This window comes from Manis javanica, chromosome 17, assembly GCF_040802235.1.
Source record: "Manis javanica isolate MJ-LG chromosome 17, MJ_LKY, whole genome shotgun sequence".
In the NCBI taxonomy this organism is placed as follows: Eukaryota; Metazoa; Chordata; class Mammalia; order Pholidota; family Manidae; genus Manis; species Manis javanica.
The window spans coordinates 59,897,698-59,922,893 of record NC_133172.1 but is presented as its reverse complement, the minus strand read 5'-3'; the positions used below and the strand labels follow the sequence as shown (position 1 = coordinate 59,922,893).

General features: G+C 44.7%; 1 protein-coding gene across 2 annotated transcripts in view; it reads right to left on the bottom strand.

The window, feature by feature from the left end:
- CDH13 (cadherin 13) overlaps positions 1–25,196 on the bottom strand; it is a 919,293-nt gene that overhangs the window by 320,186 nt on the left and 573,911 nt on the right. For both annotated transcript variants that reach the window (XM_073226070.1, XM_036993860.2), the window contains exon 6: positions 18–162. In XM_073226070.1, the coding sequence (XP_073082171.1) occupies positions 18–162 (145 nt within the window). The remainder of the gene's footprint in view (positions 1–17; positions 163–25,196) is intronic.

Below are 25,196 nucleotides of genomic sequence, written 5' to 3'. Positions count from 1 at the left end.
TAAGCGACATCTCCTACCTGTAGGTGACCCTTCCATGACGTGGCCGATGTAGGGGCCTTCCCGGAAGATAGGCCTGTTGTCATTCTGATCAATCACGATGATATCCAGAGGGACGGGCCCCTCGAGAGTTTTGCCATTAGCATCAGTGGTCTCCACAAAGAGCTGTTGGAGCAAAGAGATGGGGGAGAAAGAAGGCATTAATTCATTATGAAAATTAAAGTCAGATTCTCTGGAGAAAGTAGGTTATATCAGCAATTTTATGAGCCCTTGGCAATATTCAAACTTTGGTCTCAATGGATAGTCACTGCGACTAGAATAGAAAGTAAACATTACAGAATAAAAGACAAAGATCAGTTCCTGGTAGGTGTCCCCTTTGGAAATTTAGAATTAATTCATCAAATCTGCAAAGGAAGTCCAAAAAAACTGGAAAAAAAGGAAAACACAATCAGCCAGGGCTGAGAAAATGTGCTTACAGTGTTTCTGCTCTTCCCAACATCATTATGCTTAAAAGGAATGTTATGCTAATAAAAATAACTGACCAAGCAGTTATGAACAGAGTACATTAAGAAATAACCCAAAGTGTGTATGGTACTGTTGAGGAGAAATTCAGGTCGGTGCGTATTTACAGAGAGCCTTTCTGAGGCAAGGAAGTCACCTGCAGGGTCCTGAATGAGACCCCCGGGTCCCTCCCCGCAGCCCTTACATTCTAGGGGGCTTTAAAAGCATTTCTTTACAGAATTACCTTCAGATCTCAAAGATGAAGAAAACAGTAACACAAAAAACCCAGCTTTACTGCTTGTCCTGGGAGCAAGGAGTTCTGCCAGGACATTCCCAGTGAATGAGGGACTCTGCTCTCATTTTCTGTGTCTAATTCAGCTTTGATTCAACTCCATGGCAGCAGTAACACTGCTTAGATACGAGTGGTGGGCCCCGCTTTGGGGGTGGCTGAGTATTTCAGTCAGAAAAGGGCCTCTGCAGTTGGCATCCCAGCATAACTTTTCACTAGCTATGGGGCCTTGAGCGATACCCTTAATCTCTTGGTTTCTCATCAGTAAAGTGGGGTGAATAAAACCGCCCATTATTAGGAATAATGACCAACATTCCACAGTGCTTACCTAGGATCTACTATATTAACTCACTTGATCTTCAAGGAGACCCTATGAACCATTTGCTAGGAGGGAAAGGAGACAAATAGAGGCTAAGTGGTGATGTCTGGGTTTGAGCCCGTGAAGTCAGCCTCCACAGTTTACATTTTTAGCCACCGTAGACAATGTTTCTAAAGCACTTAGTATAATGCCTGACACATAATACATCTCAAGAATATTAGCTGCTGCTATTGTTACTACTGTGACTGTCATCTACACTATTGCCAAAACTAGCCCACCTGGGGAAAATGAAAGAGAAGCACCTGGTACTGTGGCACCCCACCTGAGGGTGTTGTAAACTGCTATCACCCTTTTGGAAAACAGCAGGGAAAAACGGAGCAAAAGCTATGCAAGACACGTACATTTTGTTCCATTTGGATACCACTTCTGGTTCCATTTGAATTAGGTCATATTACCTAAATGAAAATTATTCACTGTGGAGTTTAGTGCATTCACTAAATGTCTAGTGAAAGGGGACAAGTTAAATGAATGTTTGTACAACAGTAGACTAGAATACAACCATTAGATAAAATAATTATTAGACCCTGTTTATCAATTTAGAATACTGTGTGAAAATACACAAAGTGGCATGTGCGTCATACAGGGGTAGCAAACACGTATGCACAGATTTTGAATGTATTAAGCAAAAATGAAACCAGGTATGCCTGGGTAGAGGACTATTTTCTTAATTTTTTCTTTAACAATACTTCGTTCTTTCCCAAGCAAATTCATATACTCACACACAGACACACACACTGACTTCTGGGGCAGATTAGTCAAAATGCACGTGTACCTTAATTAATAAGAAATGGGCAGAGCCCTTTAACACCTACACACCAAAGAGATCTTGCAGGGAGGGAACTCACATCCTTTTATGCTGCTTTCTTAAAATACCTTGAGAATACTTCCAAAGGAAATCAAAACAAAGCCTTGAGGCAATTGCATGTAGTAATGAAGGTCTGGCCTTCTGTCTTTCCAAAATAGCCAAAGACCTGACTTTAACTCAGCCAAAAAACCTGTGTCTAAAGACAACAGATGTAGTGGATCTGAATTTTAGGCTTCCTTTTGGTTTGCAAACTGGCCGCTACACCTGAAAGGCAAGGAGAACCATAAGGGAGGGGCACGCTGCTCCGTGGAGCTGGGTGGCAGGTTTAAGGAGCAGGGGAACTTACTTACAAGGCTGGTCCTGGGCAGTGGCAAACGAGTAGATCTCTGCACCCACCCGCCAGAATCCTACAAGCTTATATAGAGGCCTGAACCAGATTCAGTCTTGTAAACCCCCCAGCTCTGGTGTTCTCGGAGCTGTGTGCCTAAATACGGCTCCCACCCCGGGCATGGGTTCAGAGCGTCCATTCCAAGGATAGGGGAGGGTGAGGCGAGCCTCTGATTGGCCGGGTTCAGCCCACAGGGCCAACCCACAGTGTGTCCCCTCGATGGCCTCTAGGACTTCCACTTTCTACGAGACTTGGGCAGTACCAGCAGCCACAGGTAGGACAGAGAAACAGAATTCACAGTTTCCTGATAGACAAATACGTTGGAACCAGGAGCGGTGGACTCCAGACCCACCTCAACATCATGGAAAGACCGAGGGACAGAAAGGAGATGTGATTAGTGAGGATCAATGCCTGGTGAATCTCATAAAACCAACTACATAAATATATAACCTGAGAGTGTTTTATGTCACAAAACTACCCAGAGGTTGACTCTTGGATTTTTTAATGGAAAACAATGTTGTTAGAAGTAAGGCCTTTGGAAGAGCATTTAAAAACAACAAAATGTTCTCAAAGGGCATTTATTAATTTTAAAGTCAAGTTAAAAACAAATTCATTGAGGACTTACTGCATGTCATTCCCTGTACTGAGCATTGGATAGCCAGCAGTTAACAGAAGAGACATTCTCATGAAGAGATGACAAAGAGTGTTAAATTTATGAACAAGATAATTTCAGTTAGAGATAAGGGATATGAAAGAATAGAATAGGTTGATGTATTAAAGCTACAATGTCCAATATGGCAGCCGCCAGCTATGTGTGGCTTTTTAAATTTAAATTAAATGAAGATAAATATTCAGCCATAAAAAAAATGACTGAGGGGATGGGCAAAGATAGTTGAAGGGGATAATAAAGAGGTAAAAACTTCCAATGATAAAAGTAAATAAGTCACAGGGATGAAAAGTATAGCATAGGGTATATAGTCACTCATATTGCAGTAACTTGGTGTGGCGACAGATGGTAACTACACTTACCATGCTGAACATTTCATCATGCATATGATCGTTGAATCACTATGTTGTACTCCTAAAACTGATATTATGTAGCAACTATGCTTCTATTAAAAATTAATTAAATGAAAATAAGTAAAATAAGAACTCCAGTTCTTCAGTCGCATTAGCCACAGTGGGACTGGGAGAGAGAGAGAGAGAGAGAGAGAGAGAGAGAGAGAGAGAGTAGGGGAAGGTACCTAGTCCAGATCAAATAGTTTGAAACTTTTCAGCCGAGACGTGAATGACAAGAAAGCAGAAGGAGGCAGCCTTGCAGAAACGCTGGGAAAAGGGTTCCAGACACAGAAACAGCAAGTGCAGAGAGGCCCCAACGTCGGCATTACTTTAGGGATGGTACTGGTATCAGATGAAGTCAAGCAGTTGCAGCGCCACTCAATTCCACTGGAGTAAAAGGGGGTTTATCCTGCAAGAACATTCTTTGCATGAAATAATTTGGGCAACGTGAGAGAAGGTTTTTTAGTCTGTGAACTGCTGGGTAAGCACGGATGAGGGAGGGAAAGGGTACCATGCTTGTTCCTAAGAAAGGGAAACAAAGCCTATGAGGGGAAATGCTGGGGACTACTAGGAGTCCATGCCGTTGCAAAAGGATATTAATAATGTGCATGAAAATTGAGCAAGATGATGTTATTAGTAAAGAGGGCCTATCTATCCAGTCACTTACTTAAAAAATCTGACATCCCAGGGAATTTTCATAACTGCTCTTATGTGAAGAGCACCTGGCTTCCACAGTGAGCAAATGAGGAACTTTCTGGAGCAGGGCTCTGGAATTTCAGAGAGTACCTCCCGTTTCAGTGAATAAGTGTTCAATAGCATATGTTCGCCTTCCTTCCCTCTTGAAAACAGAAATACCCTAGATCTTCAGTCTGGGAAGACTGGGACAATATTTGTTTCCTTTGAATGACAAGATACATTCTTGGGGCTGTCATGCTTGGGGGTTCGGAAGCCAACAGGAGGGCATCAGAGGGAGGCACTCTAATACCTATTCTTTATGGTCAGAGTGAGATGCCACTTAGAGACCTACTATGAGAAAAGCAAACTGGTGGCAGTTGGCAGGAAGCAATGCAGTACCTAACTGCTCGAGGGGGATGGACACACCCACTCTCGCCATTTCTATAGCACCTCCTTGGACTGGAGGACTTTGGTTCTTATTTTCGGTGGTTGATCTTGGAAGTAATAAGGGGTAACATCCCTGGGATAATAACGTGGCCCACTGCAGAACCAGAGAGAGAGAAGCTCAGGGACTTACAGCTAGAAACAGTAGCCCGAGGTTCTTGGACAAGGCAGTGCCTGAGAACTTATTCCATGGTGGGCAGCCTGAACTCTGAAGTTCTGCATTTGACCACCCTCTGCACCATGCGTCTAGGGCCTTGCTGTTCAAAGTGCAGTCCTGAGACCAGCAGAACTGGCATCCCCTGGGAGCTGGCTGGAAATGCAGACTCTCAGCCCTACTCAGACCCTACCGAGACAGCTATGCATTTTATCCCGTTTCTAGGGATTTGGGTGCACATCGCTGTTTGTGCTATGCTGCCCTAGGACCTGGGAATTGGAGGGTAACTCAAGGGCTCATGGAGCTGGGGCATGGCATTCCCAGGTTTAGATGCAGGAGAACAGCTTCCAAACAGAAGGTAGAGTTGTACCACCTGCTAGGAATTCCACTCTGCTGCCTTTGGACTCTTTCATCACCCCGAATATACAGGCCAGGCAGAGGGAATGTTTTCTGTGGATCTCGCTAGAGGAGACTTTAGACCCCCCTCCAACACACCATGCACACATGCATATACATACGCACAAAACACATATTCATGTACATGAAAATACACATTAAAACACACTGCAAGCCTCTGACAGTATAACACTTCACCACAGTATCAGCCTAGCTACAACATGCTCCCTTCTGGAATGTCCCAGACCTTTTGAAAAGAAAAGACAAAAAAATATGTCCCTCTTATAAATGCACCTCTCAGATGACCACAGTGAATAGAATGGGGAGGGGAACAGGGTATGCAAACCACCCCTAATCTGTTTAAAGCAAAAATACTTTATCCAAGAGGGGAGACATAAGGTAACGCACGGACACAGGTAATGGCTACGTTTCGAGGAGCCGTGGTAGATGGGCACCAGGTCACTAGTACTAATCTTCTGAGTCCTGTGTGTCGGAGGAGAGAGGGGACTTACCTCTGACAGGGGGAGGAGGTGACAAAAAGCCACAGCAGCCATACTGGAAGCTAAGTTGCTAGACTCTCCTTAGGAGAGCATCAGAGCGGGGTCCCCCTGAACACCCCTCCCGGCACCCCAGTGCCTAGGCTTTCTATTTTCCTTCCATATCTTGGGGGAATGTCCACTAGGGGTGTGAACTATCAAGTCACAACCTGTAAATCCATGACTCTTCAAACCAGTTAACGCACCATAATAATGAAGATGGGCCGTGTACAGCACACAGCCAAGAACCCCTTTAAAAAACAGGAACATAATGGATCAAACTACAAAGCGTGTACCAGCCCATCGACCATCAGTGTGATGATAAACTTAACCTCCTGCCCTCATTTGCCTCTTCTGCTCATCTCCCTTTGTGAAAGACACAACTGAGCCTGGCGAAGTCTGATACTGTGATCTCACCCCAAGGGACGGACCGACGGAAGGGAAACGTGCTGCACAGTGTTTGAATCACGATGAAAACGAAGAAGCTAGCTCTTCAAACCCAGTATTTTTTTATAATACGAGATGACCCAAAAAGCAACAGATGTCAAACCTGGATCCACTGAATAAGAAACAAATTGTGACGTACACAGTCTATGGACTCATGAGTCATTTTGAAGTAAACGCAGAAAACACTTCAATGACCTTTTTGAAGTCTTATATAATCCTGCTTTGGGCTAAATATTGAAATGAAGTGAAACTCACACAGTAAATTATTCATTTGAGATGATGTACTTCAACATCTGGTTATCAGTTTTTGAATTAAAATGAAGAGAATGTAGGAGCTATGACTCTAATCTAACGTGACTGAGTTTCTCACTTGGACACAGATCAGGTATCTCCCACCTAAGAGAGTGTGTTCTTTCCAGGTTACCTTTTGGAGACACTAAAACGTTTTCTGACAGGGACACTGTGGTTTATACCATCTCTGAAATATTTTAGAAGTTTGCCAGGGACTACCACTTGGGCCGTTTACAAGTCACAGAGAGGGGCCTCATTCCTTTCATTCCAAATACCATCTCTAATAAGAAGAATAGTTTTAATGCTTGAAATGTAAAATGATAATGGGAAGTTGACTGCCTGCAATTAGGACATACATAGACCTAGGGAATACTGGACATCTCCAGTGAACAATGACTGTGAGTTCAGACACAGAGACTCACACAAACCTTGGAATGCATATGGACAATGAAATGCCAGCATTTGCCTCCACAGAGGATGAGGATGAAGAGGAGATGAGAGCCGACGGTGGTGAAGATGTGAAATAAGCACCAGGTTCCATGCTAGCAGGGTCTGAACTTGATATAATCTTCCTGAGGGCAGTTGTAAGCATGTCTTGATTATCTCAGAGATATTTGCAGCTTGAAAAAAACAATTCCATAAAAGTCTAGGAAGTAAAGAGCTCACGAGATTTTGTGCAAGTAGGCTATTGTGAGTTTATTTATAACAGGTGATCTCTAAAGGTTGAAAGTATTTGGAAGTAAAAACTATATTTTCCACTATGAATAGTGTTTTTGGTGATAAGAAAGAAAAAGAAAATGATAAAACAAATCCTAACTTAATTGATTAATGTGAAATGTATCTTTCTCTTACTTTTTGCATCTGAGTTCTTACCTATATAGTTAACATAGTATTATATTCATCTATTACAGGCTCCTTGGACATCTCCAGTGAAACATGTAGAGCCTGATGTATTCTGCATGCAGAGGAGAATATACTCAAGGCCCAATTAGATCATAACAACTTGAAGGTAGGAACACTGTTTTCTAGGCATTCCTTCTACACCTGATTAAGTGCCTTGACTAAAGAAAGCATTGAAAAAAATCCGTATTGAGGGTCTGCTTGCCATTATCATACACTTGCCCATGAACCAACATCTCACAAAGATCAAACAAGGCTTTTCCACCCAAGACATCTGTGATGATCACTGGACTTACACTTGACTTTGAATCAGAAAGCCTGTCTTCAAATTTTGCCTTTGCTCCCTATTGAGTGGCTGTGGTTGGCAGAATAATGCCCCTCCTACAGATTTTTATGTTCTAATCCCCAGATTACAGATATGTTAGGTTACATGGCGAAGGGGAATTAAGGTTTCAACAGAATTAAGGTGCCTGACCAGCCAGTCTTAGTAGAGAGATCAGCGTGGATTATCTGAGTGGGTTTTGTGGAATCACAAGGGGTCCTTACGAGGAAGGAAAGGAGAGGTCTGAGTGACGCGCCCAGCCATTGCTGCCTTTGCAGACGGAGAAGAGGCCGTGAGCTGAGGGATGTGGGCCGCCCCTGCATGCTGGAAAAGGCAAGCGTCCTCCTCCATAGCCTCCAGAAGTGCATGTGGACTCCAGACCTACAAAGGTGCAAGATAACAAATTTGTGTTGTTTTGAGTCCCACGTTTGTGCTAACTTGCTATAGCAGCAATAGGAAATTAAGACTGCGGCTCAAACTGGAACACTTTCTAGAATGAAAGCAGGTGCTATTAACAATGAAGCTGAAACAACAGGTACACACCCCCGAGGCTGTCCCAGGCAAGCAGCTCACACTGTGGTCCTTCTTATTAAGGAGCGTTAGTTTCCCAGCTCTTAGTTTGCCCATGTCACAAATGGGGTTCAGGATGTTGCTCTCATTTTTTTGTTGTCATTAAAGGAATAAAGAGACAAACGGGTGTGTGTAGCACAATTACTGGCACCTATGGAATTCTAAACAAAGCCTTGTTAGATTAGAGGCGGGTTTGGTAACCTTGGCGTTCAATAGGCATTTGTAGAATTTTGCAAATGCGGGTGCAGTTTCCTCCACTCAATTCTTATTTGTCAGCCGTTACCCCCTGGAACTGCTTTTCTATTACAGTAATCTAGATTTCTCTCTGACACCAATCACTTGCATTTCAAGTTATTTTTCTCAGCTTTATTCATTTATCGAAGTTGAATCTCATTATAGACCAGCTCCTGGCGAGTTCCCAGGGAAAAGATATTTTTAGCCTTTTGTAACATTCGCCTACCTTCACTTACACAGCTGTGTGTAAGCTTCCCCCTGATGGACGGAATGTGCTGTTTACAGCTCCCTCTAAGAATGATCGAAGGGACCATAAAAGTTTCCTACTTGTGAGATTCTTGTCAGATTATTAATTAAGGATCTTGATACTATTATCAAATGTTCTTTGAAAAGCTTGCTCTGCTTAGAGCAATGGAATACCCTTTGTCCATTTGAAATTTTACTTTTAAAGTATGTTTTCTGCCAATCATAATGAAAACTCTTTTTTCTTATGTATGCATGCTCACAACCGTGCTGGACTTTGAGGGCATTTTTCTACTAAACTTTTGAAGTAACTTTAATTATGTGGAAGACATCTATGCAGATATTCAAAATAATTTTATTTAAGCAGCTTGGTAAAGTCCCAGTGAATATCCTCTATCCCAAGAGGGGGCATAGGCTGAAAATTGTAATTGCTTCAAGTAAAATTTTTATAAATCATGGATGATGGAATTATGCCAAGTCTATTTAGGATATGTACAAGGGTTAAGGGGATTTTTGTACAAAGATAAGAAATATAATACTTTTGAAAACAAAGCCATAGGAGAAAATTATTGGGGACTTTATTTTCTCTTGCCCTTCTCCCTCCCCAGATGTAAAATTCAGAGGAATACACTGGAATGCAGTACTTTTCCTTTCTTTTCTTCTTTTTCAGTTTACAGATCTAGCATCATTTTGTTAAATAAGTTTTAAAATGTATTTTATAAAACATGATGTTCTCCAAAATTAAAGATGATATATAAAAATGTAAAGTATAGCCTAATAAATTCTAGGTAGATTAAAGTATTAGGAGAAAAAAAGCCATTGAATATTTATGTAAGGGAGCAGGAAGGGCCTTCATAAACCAGTAATAAAAGTATAAGTTATTACGTGAATTATTGAGAGATTAAACTACTTAAAGGCAAGATTTTATGTGATTAGAAGATCATAAATAAACAGAAATCTGAGAAAAATATGTGTATCGTGTCAAACAGAGGCTTACTGTCCTGCATATACAAAGAGCTGGTTAAAAATCAATAGGGAAAAAAAAAACAATCATTAGTAAAACAAGGAAATGAAAAGGCAATAAACATAAAATTATAATGAGATGGCTTTTTGCTTATAAAATTGCCAAAATAACTAGAAAAACCCAATAGTGTTTGGCAAACTTGTGAGGAAACAAATTCTCACACATCAGTAGATGATCTTCCTGAAATGCAGTTTATCAGTACGCATCACAAGCCTTGGAAACATGACTTCACGTGCAGAAATTTAGCCTGGGGGCTTTATGTGTGTGCTGGAGGCTGGGGGATGTTTAGTGACATGTCTACTCATTTCAGTATTGCTTGAAGACAGGAAATACTACAAACAACACAATGTTCTAACAGGCTATTGATGAAATAAATTATGGTATCTGGACAGAGGAGAACGGTATATTGAAGAACCACTTCAGGGAATGGAAAAAAAATATTAATGGTATGGTGTTCATAGTATGAAATAAAATATGATTGTAAAATAGTATGGGCTGTATAATGTAATTTTGGGAAAAACAGGCAAAGACATTACACTAGTAAGATTATATAAAATATGAATAGTAGTTTTATTGCGGGTGATTTTTGCTCTGTCTCTCTATACCTTTCTTGAGTTTCTATAATCGGCATACGTTAACTTCAGAGTTAAAAAAGAATCTGTAAAATATATTTAAAAATTGGTGACAGATTGGCTACAGGTTATCACACCTGGGAGCTACGAGTCTGCTGAACTTCAGGATACGCAGCGTCGCTCACACTGGGGATGGATGAGGAGCCAGTGGACTCTAGGCATGGAAGACATGTGCAGTATTAGAGCAGAACGCAGAGACTGGCTGGTCTACCAGTCTTCACGGGTCCCTGATTTTTAGATAAAAAAACAGCCTTGATGCACTTGACAGAACTTTATAGCACTGAACTTGGGCCCTTCAGCTTCCTTTTTGACCCATCACTGTTATCAAGGTCAGCTTTTCCTCTGAAGCTTCACTTTTAATCTCACTGATAAATTCTGAGAACCAGGAAACAGCTGAGGTCCCAGGTGTGGACTTTTGTTTGAAGGAGACTTGGCTTCAAGTCCCCACTTTTCCCCTTCTTAGTTCTGTGATTTTAAACCAGTTGGGTTCCCCTCTTAGAATCTCAACTTCCTCATCTTTAAAACAGGAACATGGCACCTGTCTCACAGGGTTGTTGCCTTGAGCAAAATATCTGGCCCATCGCGTGTGCTAAATAAAGTTGCTGCCATTATCCTTGAATGTGTTTTGTAAAGTAAGAACAGTAGCCCTGTAACCCTCTGTTGCCAGTCGCCATTCGCCATCGCAAGCACCCCAGGAGAGTCTGTGCTATGCCGTGGAGGCTGCCTGTAGGAAGCTGAAGCCCACTGAGAATCAAGAAGATGAGTCAGCCTCTCGGGGCGAAGTCCCCTCTCCAGGTCTTCAGGTGAGGAGTGGATTTGGCTCAGGTCACGGGCCCCACCCACGTGTCTCCTTCCTGCCTGTTCCACCCTGTTCCCAGAACCAATGTGCTGTGAGGAAGGTGCCCGCATCCGGGCCCACACTCCGCAGACAGTTCTGACGACCTCGCTGTCTTCCTGGCTCTCATCGAACACCTGGGGGTCCCCCAGCCCTGCTCTGCTGGCCCCACCGTCCGGGCTTTGGGCCGCCATGCCCCTAGGTCTGCTGAGCACTCAGCCTCCCTTCCTGCTCCAGTCTCTCCCTGTGCCATACAGACCAGGCCTTTCAGCAGCACACTCGAACCTCAAGGGAAGTGAGGGCAATGTTTTCCTTTTTAAATTTAATTTCTTATCTTAAAAGAACTTTCGAGTCACATGAATGTGGAAGAAATAGTGCAGAGAGCTACCAGCGCCCCTTATCCAGTTTCCCCCAACGGTGACTTCTCACAGAAGGATAGCACGGTATTGCAAGTGGAACACTGACACCAACACAGTCCCGGATCTTATTCAGGTTTCCTCAGTTGTATTTGTACTCATGTGTGTGCATGTGTGCGGTGCCCCTGTATATTTAGTTCTGTATATGATACCCACCACCATCACCAAAACACAGGACAGTGCCATTTCTAAAAATGTCTTCAGTAGTGGAGAAGAATGCTTTTAAAGTTTTAATTTGCATTCCACTTCCAGGTATAAATATCCAAAGAAACTGAAAGCAGGGCCCTTAAAGAGATATTTGCACACCCACGTGCATGGCAGCACTATTCCCAATAGCCAAGAGATGGACGCAACCCAAGTGTCCACTGATGGATGGATGGATGGGCTAAGTGTGGTCCAGACAGGCAATGCAACGTGACCCAGCTTTGAAAGGACGCCTGCTACAGGCAACAGGGGTGAGCCCGGAAGACAGCAGGGGAGTGACGTTAGCCCGTCACAAAAACACAGCTACTCCAGAATTCCTTTTCCTCGGAGTATCTAAAGTAGTCAGATACATAGAAACAGAGGCGAGAATGGCGCGAGCATGCGGAGAGGAGAGGGGAAGGGGAGCTGCCATTCAATTGCAATAGAGTTTCAAGATTTGCAAGATGAAAAAGTTCTGGAGATCTTTTTCACAACAATGTGAATATAATTAACATTACTGAAGTATGTGCTGAAAGATGACTAAGATGGACAATTTTACATTATGTGCTTTTTATCACAATAAAGAAAACCTTTCATTTGCATGGGGATCCCCTGGACACTTGAGCAATGCAGACTCCTGGGAACCCAACCCCAGGAATTTAGCTGGTTCTCAGCAGGGTTCTGGGGCCTCTGGGTTAAACCTTTCCAAGTAATTCTGATGCAGAGGACCTAAGATTACGTGTTGGGAAAACGTACTCTGGGCATCTCAAATCTCCTCATTTTATCACCAAACAGGAGGTGGTGATACCAGAGTATCCCTGGTTGGGGCAGGTTGACTAACGGCATAGGTTCGACAAACTGGCTTATTGTACATCAGACATTTACAGTAACGTGCAACACAGATAATCAGGACCACCTGATGGCATCAGTGCCAGTATGCTGCTGCGCTTCCCCTCTGATCTTCCTTACTTTTCTGTAAGAGTGACCCGACACTGTCTTTGTAAGAGAGGAATCAAAATTAGTTCAAGGGGAGCAGTGCCACAGTCGCTGAGCTGAAGAAGCCCGGGGCCCGCCGACAACATGGCCGATCCTTCACCCCCTCTGGTCCACCAGTGGGTTCTGCCCGCTGCTCCTCCCTCGTCTGGATCTCACCACCTCTCGCAGCCTGTTGGCAACCCTCTTGGCTAGGCCGCTGTCTCTCCCATGTTACCACCAGTGCCTCTTAACTGCTGTCTCTGCTCCCCTTCTTACTCCCCCTCTCTATTCTCCACACGGCCTCCCCCAGGTCACCTTTAAACATGCCCACCAGACCTTATACTCCCCTGCTTCCCAACCATCCCAACATCAGTTGTGTCGTAAGTGCCCCCTGCAGCCGGCCAGTCCCTGACGTGACCCTGATATATCCCTGACCACACCCTCCGTCGCTCAGTGGGATCATGCCAGTCCAGCCACACGCTCCTTGGTGATATTCAGGCCTGCTCAGTTCCACTTCGGGGCCTTTGCACATGCCCTTCCCTCATCTATTAACACTCTTTCCCAAGGAGTTTCCATGGCATGCTCCTCCATACCATTCATGTCTTTCCTCAAAACAGAGGTCATCCTTGACTTGATCAAGGATAGTCCCTCCCCATCAGTGTCTATCCCTTGTTCCTATGCTGCTTCCATAGCTCTTGTTCCAGGCCTGTTTTACAGGTATTTCTTTAATCTGTCACCTCTACTAGAATGTCAGCCCCTGCGGACCGGGACCTGTGCCTGTCTGGTTCCCACAGCACGGCAGGACAGTGCCTTTCATTCAGCAGGTTTTCAATAAATGTAGTAAATGAGCAGTGGATGAGCTAAGGGCTTGGAGTGTAGGGGGGGAGTCTCTCTCTTTTTCTTTTCTAGAGGACAGATCAATAGAAAAGAAAGAAGTGACCTGTCATTGGAGAATTCCCTGAGGGAGAAGCCGGCTAAAACGCGACGCATTAAGTATTCAACAGCAGCACATTCTGCCTGTTTCAGAAAGAGACACAAGTTCAGTGAAGTTGTCGTAACTGTCTAAAGTGTGCAAACATATTTTACATGGGATTATTCATTGTTTGGCAATGACTGATAGAAAATGATTTTGTTCTGACATACATATTACTAATAAGCATATTTAAATGACAGAAAATAAAGCAAGTGGAACTTAATACAAATTCTAGCTCACCAGAGTGACCCCATCTGTCCCTGCCTTTATAAATGAGGCAATGCAAGTTCCAGGAATTGACTCATATTTCTTACAAAAATCCCTCTCTGCCATCCCTCTAACCCTAGGTCAGCATCTCTTCTCTGCTTTTTCACTTGTGCACAAAAATGCCTCACACAGCAAGACACGACTGTGTCATGATTCTGTCGGATTCTTTCGGATTTCCACCCGGATTGCTCCACCTCCTCTCGTTTGGCTAGATGTCCCTGCCCCAGATGGGTGCACAGGTTCTGTGCTTCAGTGAGCAGATAGGCCATGTGACAATCAGCCTGCATTTGGCTTTATTCCAGACCGTCGGGACTCCCTTGGCACAGTGCCACCCAACTTCCTCAAGCAACCTGGCCAGTCCAAGAGGAAAGCGCCGATGTCACTCATCACTTTGCTCATGAAATCCCTTTACGCATGCTTCTGGGCCATGACTTAAAGAGGGAAAATTAGACTATAGACCTACCCACCACCTAGATTGTATAGCAAATGGTCCAGTAAGCGTGCTGCTGCTGCGTAAAGGGTAAGTGCTGACGACCCATCATTTATCGGACATCTATCTCCCTTCTCTCAGGAGTTTTGTTAGATTGACCCATATGAAGCTGCAGATATTACAGGTCAAAGATAATCAAATCTTGGATAACTCCAGCTCAAATCCAGCCTGCTGTCTCTCTTTGTAAATGAAGTATTGGAATACAGCCATACACATTCATTTATTTATTGTCTAAAGCCATTTTAGCCCTAGAGCAGCAAATCTGAGTAGCTACAAGAGTCTGCATGGCTCACAAAGCCCGCAGTACCTATTCTCTGGCCCTTTATAGAACAAGTTTTCTGACCCCTATTCGAGAGCATTCAAGGGCAAAAGGAGGAATCAGGAAAACACCCAGGAAGAAATGGGAGTTCGGAGGTAGATTCCAAGCTCAACTTGACAACTTGAAATCTCTTTAGGAACTCTCTGTCTTGTTATTATGTATTCATTCAGTAAGTATGTTTTATGCCCCTATCACACCTCATATCATGCACAAAATCCTTAATTTGCAATGACTGAAAAATAGAGTCTTAAGATCTTTAAAGCTCACCCAGAATTATCATTTAGTGGAGTTAAATGAGCACCATGAAACTAATTATTAAACAAGGAAGGTCGTGGATGGGATTCCATTTAGGGTGTGGACGGGGAATGTTCGGAGGAGGCATCTCTGATGGGAGCTGACAGGGGAGAGGCTGGAAGGGGCCGGTGCCCGTGAAATGCTGTGCGAAGCCAGAGGGACTGGGCAGGAGGAGGGAAGCGGGAGGGACATGGGCTGGGCCTGAGAGGGGGGCAGGGCCAGGCCGCTGGGCCTTGTAGACGGCGCTGACCGTCTTGGCCTCTTTCCTCAGGGCGACTTAGCACCACTGAAACCCTCTCATGGAGCCGCTTTGGAAAATGTTTGGAAGTCCGTCCAGTAGTTAAGCATAGAGTTGCCATATGACTCAGCAATTCCACAGCTGATCATATGCCCGAGAAATGAAACAATACATGCATGTTTGTTGAATGAATACAAAAACATGCATGTGAATGTCCGCAGCAGCATTCATAAGAGCCAAAAGGTGAAAACAATCCAAATGTCCATCACCAGTGAATGGATACACAGAGTGGGTCCATCCACACAATGGAATATTACTCAGCCATATAAAGGAATGAGGCCCTGAGGCGCTGCAATGTGGGTAAACCTTGGAAGCACTGTGCCGTGAAAGAAGTCAGTCATAAAAGTAGGTGAATGGCTGTTTGGAGGGGAGTAGAGCGGAGAACAGGGTGACTGCCGACGGGCGTGGGGCTTATTTTGAGGCGACGAAAATGCTCTGGAACTGACCGGTGATGGCTGCACGGCTCTGTGAATGTGCTGAAAACAGATGGGTTTTATACTTTAAATGAGTGACTTGTATGGTGCTGTGACTGTTAAATGAACATTTGTGAGGTGGAACACAGGGTGCTGGATGGTGAGCCTGCTTCAGCAATGGACCCCAGGAGCACTTGAAGCAGAGAGGCTCATTACTCATGGGTCCTGGAGAGGGTGCCTGGCTCCCCTCGAGGGGCACCCGGGAGGCCAAGGCAGAGTGCGGGGAGGCAGTTGGGCCTGGGGCGCATGCCTTTACAAGGGGCCACGGTGGAGGGCTTTGGGGCTCCTGGGCTAAGGCCAGACTGCTCAGTGGAGCCTGAAGAGAAGGGTGTTGGTAACTCCGCAGGGGCGTTACTAAGAGGTGTGTAAGGGGAGGGGGTAGAGGGGCACCTGCTCACTGGGGGCTGTTGGGAAAGTCACACCAGGAGCTTCCGCTTGCCTGAGGTTTTGCAGGCCGTCCTTGAGGGCACAGGCTTGCATGAGGGCTGGTGTCTGTTTAAGGCCACTGAAGGCCACTTGGTTAAACAGGATGGATGCCACGGCAGCAGTGCCATGGGGAAGCTTAGTGAAATGCCACACACAACAGTGAATTGTATCTCAATAAAGCAATTGAAAATAAAACCTCTTTTGGGTTAGGAGGTAGGGGAGGATGGGGAGGGAATAAATCAGACATGGATTTTAATAGATCATTCTGGAAGAAATGAGGAGAAGGGCCCGAAGAGGTGCTGGAGGGAGTGGGACAGCCACGCTGAGGGTCACGGAGGGATTCCAGGGGCAAGGCCGTGGGGCCAGCAGTGCGGTAGGGATTTCCTGTGTGGAGTAATGGGACGACAACTCGTGTTTGTTCAGAGCTGTTCACGAAGGGCACATCCTGCTTAATTTTGTGTTTTGGAGCCAGAGGTTGGGAGCGGGATATTTTAGCTTTAATCTGGGATCTGTCACAGCTGTAGCTGGTTTGGGGACCTTCTGCAAACCACCATCTCCATCCTTCCACCTGCAAAATGGCAACAGTAACACTTCACTGGCCTCCTTCATGGGCACAAATTAAGTAAATGGATATAGAAGTATTTTTCAGTGTAGAGCGGTACATTCCATGTGGATGCCAGGTTTCAGAGAATTAAAACTCAAGGATAAACACTCAATACCAACTAAATTAAACAAAGCATAATCCTTCTGTGGAAACTCCGAAAACAGTTCTAAACTCCAGAGGGCCTCAGGATCATTGTGAATATCAAAGATTAATAATAATCTGTAGGTACTGAGAAAGTAGGAGATGGTCCTGGCATTATAATGACTATCATGACTATAGTGTCACCGGCTGAATGCTGCTTTTAAAAATGGATCCACTAGTAAAAGAACAGTGTAGACGCTGCATCATCTGGCAGGTTGCAAGAGGCTCACAGAGATGATCCCCCTGCTGTGTGCCTGCACCTCTGTAGGGCCTCTGGGACCTTGTTTGCAGATGTATACTGCTGGGACCCCACTAGACCCCGAATTACTGAGAGTAAGGAGGGGTTTGTGTTTATCTCTGTCTTCCCAGTGTCTAGCACACACTAGGTACTCAGTATTTGTTGGCTGAATAAGTGAAATCAGTCAATCAGTCAATGGACAAACAACTCATGAGGAATACACTGGCGGGCATTTGTGCTTGTGTTTTTGAGAAATGAGATGTGAGCAATACATCCTAAAGCACAGGATCCACTTAGGCTTCCTGCCCGCACCATAGCTACCGAAGCAAGGCCTCATGGCAGGATGCCCATCATCTGCCGTCAAATCATTCCCATTTCCATGGAGGGCAGCAGGTGCTGCTCCAGGGACACACTGGCTGCAGATGTCAAAGGCTCTAATCTCATCTCCAATCTCATCGACAGACCTAATGCGTCCATAGCTGGAGGCCCTTGGTTGCGGTCCTCTGCTGTTTCTGGGACTTCCCAACTCTCCCAGGGCCCTGGGCTGACCAGGGACAGCCCCTTATTTTCCTGAGGCCAGCTATTTCCTCAGTAAGTGAGTCTCTGGTCTTGCCTTGTGTAAGTGACCCACAGACCCCTACCTACCCATGACCCATGGGCTGAATCTGGCCCTGACATATTCACATGGAGTTAGTCCTTACAGTGTTTAAAAGTTTGTTTGCCAACATCTTTAAGCATGAGTGTTTGAGTAAGATTCCAGATTAAAAAAAACAAGAGAAAGGCATCAGAGCCTGGTGTCATCCCTACATGACAACCTGCTAACGTGGCAGTCCCTCTCATTTAGACGGTCCTCTCCTTTCCCCTGGCCCCTAAGACCTCCTGTCATCCCCCCAGAACTAGGGCTGAGTGACACGTTCCTTTTATTTCCATGCTAGCTCTGTGGTTTTCTTATGTCTACACCCACTTGCTAAGTCATGGGTCCTTGGGCTCATAAACACCTGTGGCCAGTGGATTCCAGATCCGTCTTCACCTGCTTCCACATTCCCAAGTCAGGTTCTCGTTTGGGCTTGAGATGGTGTTTGTCATCTCCTTCTCCAATACATTAGCATTTTGCTGCATAGCTGTTCGCAGTCAATGCCAACTTAAGTAATTCCATTGCCAGTGAATGATGTGTGACATGCTTGCAAATTGATCAATTTGTTGTGCTCCTAATTAATTCTGTGAAGTTACACGTTGCCAAGAGCTTTCTGGCCAACTCTGTCAAATGGTGTAAGAGAAAGTCCAGGGGTAATTCCAGGGGACCTGACCTAAATTAGCATAGTAATAGTGGACAACGGTTCCACCAGGGCTTTGAGGCCTGTTTCTGTGACTTCAGGCCCAGCCCTTTAAAACTAGGCTTCAAAGGATAAGGTGAGACGTCCGCTCGGCCACTTAATTTCAGTCTCCTATTTGTATTCAACACACTTTGTCCATGAACTCTATGAAATGTTTCATTAACCTTGGGTGCTCCTTAAACTATTACCTGGCAGCATCAGATACGGATTAAGCTTCCTTAAGCACATCTTTCATAACTTTGCACTTTCTAAACGCTTCAAATTCAAACTCAGATATGGGCCTTGGGGTATTTTTCTTCTCAGACTTATTCCATAACAGTCCCCAAGTCAGTTCAATAACGTCCAACTTTCATAACCTGAGCCGAAGACCTCACCGGCCCCAGCGTGGGGCCGACCGCTTGGCTGGCGGTAACATGTCCTTTTTCTCACTCGTCACACTCGGTCCGCGCCTGCTAATCCGCCGTTGGGACTAATGACAAGAGAACCTCAAAAGCAGTTGGATTTCTTACTTTTTGGATTTGCAGCACTGATTATCCGGAAAGAATTCTTCGAAATATTTTATCAGGAGAAGAGTCAATTCTCATATCTCATAGAAATAATGTATTTTTTTTCTTTTAAAGCTGGTTTTTACTGAGATGAGCAGGAAAACATTCTCACAGGGGATAAGCATTTTCAAATTATTATCTGGTCTCTGTCATTTGTTCTGACCTATTTGTTTTACTCCTAAATCAGACAGACACCTGTTCTGTCGAACGTAGCCTGCTGCTCCCTAGCGAAGCCCAGCTCACTGGGTCTTGGACTAGAAGCCCTGTTTCTTGGACTGGCTCTTGAACGGGTGGAGTCTAGGACAGCTGAAGCCGATCTAACCAGCCGTGCTATCGGCATTAGGTTCCTTCTAGAACTAACCAAAGCCTGATTCCTATGGCGCCGGTCCTCTGCTGCAGGAGGGCTGATTAATCACTTGACATAGTCTGAATTTTTGAAGGTTTTGAATGAGCAGGTGCAGGACTGGGAGCAGAGATCCATTTGTTTACCCTTAAATTTTAACCTTGACCCAACTGTTAACTTAGAGCCTTTTCAAGCTTTCCCTGTCCTTTCATTCTTAAATCCATAAACTATTTATTTCTCTTCACCTGTCTTCTCCCTAACCAGACATATTTCTTTGCTTCTTCTGTTTCTGTCACAGGTTTGCATATATGACATGATGTTTTATGAAACTTGCCTCGTTTTATCACTAGTTTTGTTTGGTAATTTAAATCTTATTCTCCTTGACCTTAATGAAAAATATTGATGATTTCAATATTTTATATTCCTCTCCCCAAGAAGTAAATTGTGAAGAAATGATTTACTCTGAGGCTCGACTCATTCGGGAACCAAAGAGGATGCTCTTGCACCTGGAGCAGGTTTACCAGAAATATGTGCATCTACTTCCCACTGTGATTTTGACGACTTGTAGGAGTCCTCTTTGCAAACAGTAAAATTGAATGAATTTTTCCAAGGGAATGAAGGCCAACAGAGGGGATGTTGAAGGGAATCCTAGACATCAAGCCCTGGACACCTGAACATACAAAGATTTTTAAAAGAGAAGGGCCGTCATCACGTTAGCAGGCAAATGTGTGCATCAAAACAACATACCCCTCCCACTTGTCGTCAAGGGAGAGGTGACAAGAGGCAAGAGGGGTGTTGCTTTGCAGGATGTATGGCTAGAAAGCTCTTCGCCATCCTTCGAGTCACAGCCAGCACCACTCCCTCTCTCTGACGTCTGTCTAGGACTCTGCCTTCATGGAGTTTCATATACATGTTAATGATCAATTATTGAATAATGGTTTTGGTTTCCTTTTTCTTTTTGTCTCTGTGAGTGCTTCAGATGCAGGGAAAAATCTTACCCATTTCTGATTTTTTAGTACCCAGCACAGGGTCTGCAATGATCATTTGGCTTAGACCAAATGTGACCGTGAGATCCCAGCAATGACTTTAAGAGGGAGGTGGCACTGCTGACCACAGAGAGAGAACACAGCCTGTATCCAAGAGCATTCATATCTGGCCATTTGCTCCTGGCAGACATTCCCAAGGTTCAGAAGGACATGCTGGGACTCATCAGGCAAGCCTCTCCCCTGATTGCCATTAGACCACATGGGGGAGGGTGAGTTATGCACAGACTCTCTGAGCGCGGGCACTGCCTCTAAACCAGAGGGCGGGGGGTCCACACAGAGATTTCTTTCGGGATGTCTCAGAGGCCAAAGTGGAGCCACAGAATGAAAGCAGCAACTTGTGTGCACCAGTGAATCAGGAAGCTTCACTTGGGATCTTTCATTCAAATCAAACCTCAAATAGGTTCTGATTGTCTAAACTCCATGTGAATCCCTAGCTTATTGCTTTTAGAAGATGAAAAACATCTAACTCGGTTTTAACGGAGGCAATGACTTTCAATCAACAGTTGAAGGTCAGACAGCCTCCGAATGCTAAAGTTCACCAAAAACATACAAGAAATGGAGTGATTGGATTTAAAACTTAAAATAAAAGAGAGAGAAGGTGGATAAATTACCCCAGACACACCCACACCCAAGAAAACAGAGTTCCTCCTAGAAATTAACCCCACATCAACTTATCCATTTCAAAAACAGCAGTAGTTGCAGATTGTTCATTAAATACCCAGTATGTTTTAGACACTGTGTTACGGTAACATGGCTATCTCTTCAATCTCTCCAGTTACTCTATGGGGAAGGTGCTTTCTTACCTCCATCACACAGAGGGGAGGCCAAGGCTGATTGCCCCACCCTCAGCGATCCCTCCTCTGGCGACACCCCACTGGCCCACATCCAGATGGGAGCAGCACGGACCACCTAGGATGAGGCTAGGACAAAGCCCTGCTGCTCATGAGCCAGGGGCCTTGGGCCGCGGTCCTGCTGGGGCCCAGCTTCCTCCCTTATGACTGGGGCACAGCTGCCATAGGCAGGATTATTCGTAGCTCTTGGCTGGCCTGCACTGCCGTGTGCCTTGAAGTGTTTCTAAGACAATTGGGAGAACATATGGCCTGACTCCAGTGACTTGAGAGTTGGCCATGTGACTTAATTTGGTCAATCAAATACAAGCAGATGTGACGTGAGCAAAGGTGTTCACGTGGGTCGGTGTGGCCTCCTGGGCTTCTGCCCTCCACTAGGACAGGGTTTCTCAGCCTCAGTATGACTGATACTTAGGGCTGGACAATTCTTCATTGTGGGGGACTGTGCTGAGCATTGTGGGATGTCTAGTAAAGTCCCTGGCCTCTACCAACTGAATGCCAGCAGCAAGCCACCTCTTCCCATCTGGGACAACCAAAAACGTCTCCAGAGCTTGCCAGGTGTTCCCTGGGGAACAGAATCACAACTGAGAACACTCTGTGATGTTCTCCTATTCGGGTAGCCACTGGTTCAGGGAGAAAGAGCAAGCCCATGGAACCTGCTGGAACCCAAACCCACCTGCAGCGCACTCTAGCACAGATGGACCTCACCGAACGATAGATATGTGGACAAGAAACATGACTATTTCTTGTTGCAAACCACTGTGATTTTCTAGATTGCTTTGCAGCAAAGCCCCTAACACTTTAGCCATGAGGACAAATCAAAATATGGTAGCGGTCCATGCCGAGGGCCTGAGTACATGGGAAGGGCTGGCTGTTGGCATCATGAATATTATTAGACTCTGTCTGGACCGCCTTCTGCAGCGAGTTAGCTTGGATGCGTCTAACCTCTCTCCTGCAGGGGTTTTGCCCTGAAGCCTTTTCAGCAGCCCTCACTGCTCTGCTCCAGGGACCACGCTCCTTCGCGCATCAATGCCCGCACCCAGCCACCCTCCGTGGGCCTCCTCCCACCTGTGGAGCCAGCATCCACCGCCAGGCGACTTCCTCCCACGCTGGCGAGTAGCCTCGACGGTCTTTTGCATGGTTCTTCCTCCCTCCTAGTTTATGATGAACTGAAAATCCAGAGTCTTGACGCACATGAAATAGTTTAAACTAGACCCCACTGAACATGGTCAGCGGATCCATTACGGTGGTAATTGCTTAGCATTTGTATGTATGCTTTATTACATGACTTCTAAATATTAACCTCTCTCAAGGGCAAAGACTGCTTTGTGCCTGTTTGCTCTCTATGTAAAGTCACAACCTAGCATAGTTCCTGGCATGGAATCCTGGCAGACTGGCTGGATGTATGCGTGAATGAGCCAAAGAACACTCACCTTCACAGCAAGCACACTAGTAATTTAGATGTAAATTGATGGTCACCTAGGAGCCTTGTTTAAAGCACAAAAGACTCAAATGAGTTGCCCAGAGGTAATGTCTCTAGGGAAAGTAGCAAAAATACTTGGAACACCAAGACAGGAAGACCACACTGAGCAAAGGATAAAGGTTTTCTTGGAGTTTAGTCTTACAAATTTTTAATCCAGAGTTTGCAACATACTGTGATTCTTTTTTTTCACTGTGAAAATCTTTTTTTTCCACAAAGAAAATCTTTTACAAAGCCTAAACTGATGATTCAGTACATGCCTGTAGGTCCTATGCAGTATTATTAAGCCAGACAACATCTATGATCACTCAGCCATTCAGGGAAAGGAAGCTGTGATGTCAAAGGAAGTAATTAGCGTACACCCAGGGGTTTATAGGTAAGGTTTAAATATGCATACCTCCAGCACCAAGGTTTTGTGCTACTGATTCTATAGTTGCTTCTTTGCCTCCTGCATAAGCTAGTTGTGACATCAAAGTTCAATATAGTCAATCACCTTCCCACCAGTACATCCCTCACATGTAGTGGTCAGCACTGGGAACCTCACCTCGCATAGGACCCAAGTGTGCCTTGGGTTCGGTAGAAATGCCGATAAAAGGCCATCTTACCCTCTCAGGCTTCCACATACGAGTTTAGGATGAGCAATGAAAACAACTATAAATATTTTACACAGGGAGGCTCCCATGGTGGCAGACACGCTTCCGCATGCGCATGCTATCACGCTGTTGCTCCTCACTGTCACTTTGTAGCTTGGCAGGAATGCCTGTTCTGTGGTTGAGGGTAAGCGCTGTGTCCCAGGACATACAGAGTGGAGCCAGGATTCAAATTCCCAAGATCTTTCTAGCATATACCACACTGCCCAGATGAGAGGCTGAAGACAAGATGGCAAACACCCAAGAACCCAGAGGAACCACCAATCAAAGAGAAATACGTTGTAAAAGAGTTGGACACAAACCCATTTCAGGTGCAGTGTCCTAAAGACCCTGGAGTGAAGTTGCACCTTATGCAAAGATAGAACAGAGAACCAACAAGTGGAGGCTACAGCTAATCTTGCCCTTGACATCAGTAAAACCACCCAGAAAGCACGGTGCAGAGTCAGCTCCCAGTAAGTCCAACCCAGCCATTTTTTCCATCTTTCTGGAACAGATGGCTGACTTTCCCTGGGGCCCTCGACGAAGGGCTCATCTTTACAGGGTGTAAAGGAAAAAACAGATGATACGTTAGATGCTGGCATCACCCTCAGCAGTTGAGATGCTCCCACTCTGAAACCGCAGCGGGTGTTCAGGGTGCTTCCCCCTCACTGTGGGCAGGTGCCCACTGAGTGGAACAGGGGAGAACCACCCACATGATTTAAATGGTTCTCTCTGTTTTTCCAAACAAAATATTTGCCTGTGCATAAACTTAGCGTGCATATCGTTTAACTCTTTCGGGTTTGGGGGCTTGGGTTTCTTGCCTGAAATCAAGTGCAGATGACATCAAGTGGAAACATATTGTTAGGAAGGGCCACATAGAGATGAACGGTATCCATGGTATTAGCTACCTACGTATGGGCAGCCATGTGATTTGAGCAAATGGAAATGGCTTTGATAAACCGCACAGCTGAACACATTGGCATGAACCTCAGGGACTACTTTTCTCATCCTGGGGCATTCGGATCATACTAAATAGACTAGCCAGGCTCCCCAGACCTGAGGCAGGTCTCCTCTGTCCTGGAAGCCAGCTGATCTAACTTTATATATTATCCCAGCTATCTTAGTTCAGAAAATTACTTGTCTTATTATCAGTCTCATTTTTAATATAAGTCATTTTGCTCTCTCTCCTGTACATTTCTCTAATCAGCTGTTTTCCATGAAGACACATTTGAAAGAAAAAATTATTCACATTTTTGTAAATCATTACACCAGCTGGGAAGATAATTGGTTAAAAGAGAAGAACACAGCAAATATTATAGATCGTCAGCTTCCCAAAGTGTGGTGGGGGTGAACAAAAGTTTATTAAAAATAAATAATACTAGACACAACATGCATAGCTCATTACACTCAGGCATATTTTTGATTAGGACAATGCTAGACAACAGCTCTTCAAATGAGATTTGACAGCAGGTAAATTACACAGTGTAAGGGTTTAAGTTGATCTACAGAACAACAATGTCTTGATCATAAATAGGATTTGTGTGCTGGAAAATACATTCCATCATTAATGAAACAGACAAATGAACTGAAAAACATCATATTGCACCATAGTTTTAAGTAGCTTACCTTAGCAATGTAATATGGGTAGTAAGTCATGCATAAAACCCTGTAAAAGCTCATTAAGTCAGGATCAGTTTGTTCAAAACAGCACATATTTCAAATAACTGTTCTTCCTTAGCCAATTCCAGACTCT